The sequence below is a fragment of the Oratosquilla oratoria genome, chromosome 22 (genome assembly GCF_046742065.1).
Source record: "Oratosquilla oratoria isolate Oo_2021 chromosome 22, ASM4674206v1, whole genome shotgun sequence".
Classification (NCBI taxonomy): Eukaryota; Metazoa; Arthropoda; class Malacostraca; order Stomatopoda; family Squillidae; genus Oratosquilla; species Oratosquilla oratoria.
This window is the reverse complement of record NC_134798.1, coordinates 61,461,787-61,466,383: the sequence shown is the minus strand read 5'-3', so window position 1 is coordinate 61,466,383 and position 4,597 is coordinate 61,461,787. Positions and strand designations below refer to the sequence as shown.

The window sequence follows — 4,597 nt, the reverse complement described above, 5'->3', positions numbered from 1 at the left end:
TATATGATATACTAAATATATATATAAAATATATAATATTATATATATACAATATATTTATATATATACATATATATATATATATATATATATATATATATATATTTACTACATATATTAATTATATATATGTCCTGGAGTTCTCTGCGCAAAGTTTTTTTTGGCAGCCGTAAAGGTAACGTATGGGCCACGCCAAAGCTCAATAGCGCCTCTTAAAGCAGCTGATGGCCATATCATCAAAGATCAGCAAGGCGTATTGGACCGATGGTCCGAATACCTAAGCCAACTCCTAAACCAAGTGAACCCAATAGATACACAATTTGCTGACCACCTTCCATGTTTGCACCCACGTTTACCGAAGTCCATGCAGCCTGCTAAAGCTTGAGAAACAACAAAGCTGCAGGACCTTATGGCATACCAGCTGAAATATTCAAGTTTGGGGGCCATGCTGTGACTCGGCGACTCCACAAGTGGACTAAGGTATTTTGGGAAGCTGGCTACTTACCACAATCACTCAAAGATACAATCATGGTAATGATACACAAGAAGGGGAATGCAGCTGAATGTGCTAACTATCGCGCAATCTCTCTCCTAGATACTGCAGGAAAAGTTATAGCCGTGTCCTGCTGACCAGACTCGGCTACGTTTCAGAGTTATTTCTACCTGAGACACAGTGCGGATTTAAAAAGGAAAGATGCACCTCCGACATGATTTTTGTCGCCAGACAACTACTGGAAAAAGCACAAGAACAGAGACAGGACCTCTACTTTGTCTTTGTGATCTAGCAAAAGCGTTTGACACCGTGAACCGAGAGATGCTCTGGAAGATAATGACAAAGTGCGGATGCCCACCCAAGTTATGGCCATCTTAGAGCATTCCATCAAGGTATGTCCGCAAGAGTATGTGCAGGGGGGCCTGCTATCGGACCCTTTTGAGGTATCGAGAGGTGTTAAACAAGGCTGCGTCCTTGCACCCCCACCATATTCAACTTGTACCTTTCTGCCATTACCCTCCTAGTACGCTATAACACCCGAGCCGAAGACGGCATTGCCATAAACTACAGATTAGACGGAAGCCTATACAATCTTCAGCGGCTGAAATCTAAAACCCAAAGTCCGCACAACCTACATATTCGATCTTCAGTATGCTGAGCAGCATACCAGCCCCAACACAGCAAGCACTCCAGAAAAATATTGATATGGTATTGTGGTCAATGCGGACAAGACTGAGGTACTTCAGTACCTATTCGAACCCCAACGGCGTAACCCCAACATACTCTCCAGGTTTACGGTGGAAGGGAAGAACTAAAAAACGCGGATGTCTTCAAGTATCTTGGTCAATTCTCTTCTACACCTGCGAGCTTGAACCAGAGATCAGAACCGCATTCGCCAGGCCACAGTAAGCAACTCAGGAGGGATATATACCGAGAGCTGACTGTTAAAACCAAAGTCAAAGTGTATGTTGCCATCTGTCTTCCCATTCTACTGCACAGCAGTGAGTCCTGGACTCTTTACAGTAAACAAGTCCGCAGACTGGAGGCCTTCCACATTCGCTGTCTACAGTGCATTTTAGGCATCACTTGGCGTAACCGTGTACCACACGTCGACCTATTTCAAACTCCTAACACCACCTGCATAGAGTCAATGATAATCACCCGCCAGTTGCGCTGGGTTGGACATGTCATACGAATGCCAGAAAACCGTCTCCCTCGACAGGTTCTCTTTGGTGAACTGAGAGATGGGACCCGTGCGACTGGTGGACAGAAGAAGAGGTTCAAAGACCAGCTGAAACGAAACCTTAAAAAATGCGGTATAGAACCAAACCAACTGGAAACCCTTGCCTCGGACCGATGTACCTGGCGCTTAACCATCAAGAAAGCAGCTGAGACTTTCGAGGGAAAACGCACAGCTACCAGAAACCTCTAACGAACCCGCAGGCATGAGTACCAGGCCCAAAACCCTCTTCCACTTGGGGACGGTATCCCATGTCCATCATATGAAAAGCGCTGCGCCTCAGAGTTTGGCTTGAGGAGCCATCGGCGCATACATCAGTGACATCGACCAATGATCTTACCAATGTTTTACTTTATAAAATTTCAAGAGAGAGAGGATGTCTTCGTCGTCAACGACGGACTGCCTTAACTATATTATATACAAATATATATACAGTATATATATATATATATATATATATATATATATAGTGTATATATATACATATATATATACATATATATATACATGTATATACATATATATATACATATATATATATATATATATATATATATATATATATATTATATACTATATATATACTATTATATATATTATATATATATATACTATATATATACTATTATTATACTATTATATATATTATATATATATACTACATATATATATATATATACACTACATATATATATATATATATATATATATATATATATATATATATACTACACACACACATATATATATATTATATAATATATATATATATATATATATATATATATGTGTGTATATTTGGAAATAGACTCATCCACTGGGATTCGAACCCTTGCCTAGGCGGCTTACGTCTTATAATGCAAAGGCCTTACTGACCATGCTATCACGACCCTTCAAAACGAAACGTCTTGGTTCACGGTCGTTTCGGTCGTTTCGTTTTGAAGGGTCGTGATAGCATGGTCAGTAAGGCCTTTGCATTATAAGACGTAAGCCGCCTAGGCAAGGGTTCGAATCCCAGTGGATGAGTCTATTTCCAAAAATTGTCAAATGATAAAAATATATATATATATATAATGTATATATGTATACTACATATATCGTATATATATACTACATATATTATATATATATATATATATATATATATACATATGTATATATATATACACTACATATATATATATATATATATATACATATGTATATATATATACACTACATATATATATATATTATATATATACATATATATACATATATATATTATATAATATATATATATAATATATACAGTATATATACATGTATACACAATTACCAACTTCTACTTTTAAAATTTTGTTTTTGCTGATTCCATGCAATTATATTCAACTTAGATTTGCTGGTGTCAAGCAACCCATTAGTGGTAATGCCATTGGCCAGCAAGTATTTCCTACTTTCTGGCTGTCGCCAGGTCATTTTATTCAGCTGAGGGGGTAACAACCCCTGAATGATCTGTAAGATCGAGGTTTGAATATTTTTTGTATTCAGAATTTTCTACTAAAGTTTTTTTTTTGTAATTTCGTTAACAACTTGAAGTTATTTGATTCTTGTGTAATTTGTAGTTTTAACCACGCCAAAAGTCCTTAATTTTGTATTTTTCACAATTTGAGACTTTTATTCAACAGTTAGAGATATCTTCATTTGTGTCCTCTTTAAGAATATTACCTTCCGGATTTCCAAACTTTTCAAAACCGATAGACGGCAATGTCTAGCCAACGTCTTCAAGGTTTACGAAGATGGTGTCTCGCAGAAGCCCGTCAGAAACGGTGGAAATATGATTCAGCATAAATGTGGCGCTTGCACCTACTTTAGTGTCCAAATTTCGAAGTACATTTCTTACTTGAGAAGATGAACTCTCGAAGAACGCTCGCCGAGTTCGTGGCACTGACATCAATGCCAAACGCAAGATGGTACCAAGTCCAAGTACAACAAGACACACGTTCCAGAAGAAGAGGATGTGGAAGAAGTACCTATGGTACAGCATGGTGTTGTCTGTACACGTAAAGTGCATTGTGTTGTCTCCAATGATTCTCATTTCAGGGACGATAGAGCTTCTGAACTCTATTGGGAATATATCAGGAGAACTGACGGTCTCCGTAAAGCCAATGAAGTTTTGGAAAATGTCCATCTCGTGAGCAAAGTACCTCCCCTGGAAAACGAAATCCAAAAAGAACATCACGAACCTGACGACGAAGAGCTGGACCAGTTCCACGACGATGCTGTCGAAGTAAACTGTGCTGAATTGGTCCAGGCTGACGTTTCTGAAGGTGTCTTTGTCGATCTTCAAAGTACGAGGATCCTTGGTGTATCTTTTGAAGTATCCAGTAATCATTGGAGGCAAAAGAGGAGAGTACAATGCCGAGAGGATCAACATAATAGTCAGAATGTATTTGTGGTGCAAGAGATAAACCTTGCCATTCTCACTTTCAATATATGGGAACCATGTGACGTATTCTCCATATTTGTCCATATCTTCTTTGATGTCCTTGTCTCTATTATAGAAATACCTCCAGACAGGCTTCTCAGAGATGATTCCCACGACGATCAAGTAAACGTTGATGGTGAAATAGGTTAGTGTGCAGAAGTGTGCAAAGCATGATCGATGTTTATACTCGGCGAGGTTCTTCTTGAAAGTCTTCCATGTCCTTCCCGCTGCGCGGGTGGCGCCGCGAGCTGCTCTCCGAAGATCGCCGAAGTCTTCAGACTGGTTCATCGAAATGTGTTCTTGAAGACTCCAGGTCAAAGTCCTCTGGCCATAGAAAACGGGTCTGGGCGTTCTTAGACAGAAAGGAGGGAACTCAGATGTCTTATACACACATACA

At 38.9% G+C, this 4,597-nt stretch overlaps 1 protein-coding gene across 1 annotated transcript; it reads left to right on the top strand.

The window, feature by feature from the left end:
• The first annotated feature begins 843 nt into the window (after positions 1-843).
• On the top strand, positions 844-1,925 carry LOC143037400 (uncharacterized). Its single transcript, XM_076205537.1, has 2 exons — positions 844-885; positions 1,284-1,925. Exons 1-2 carry the CDS (start codon positions 844-846, stop codon positions 1,923-1,925), a joined length of 684 nt encoding a protein of 227 aa, XP_076061652.1.
• Positions 1,926-4,597: the final 2,672 nt, after the last annotated feature.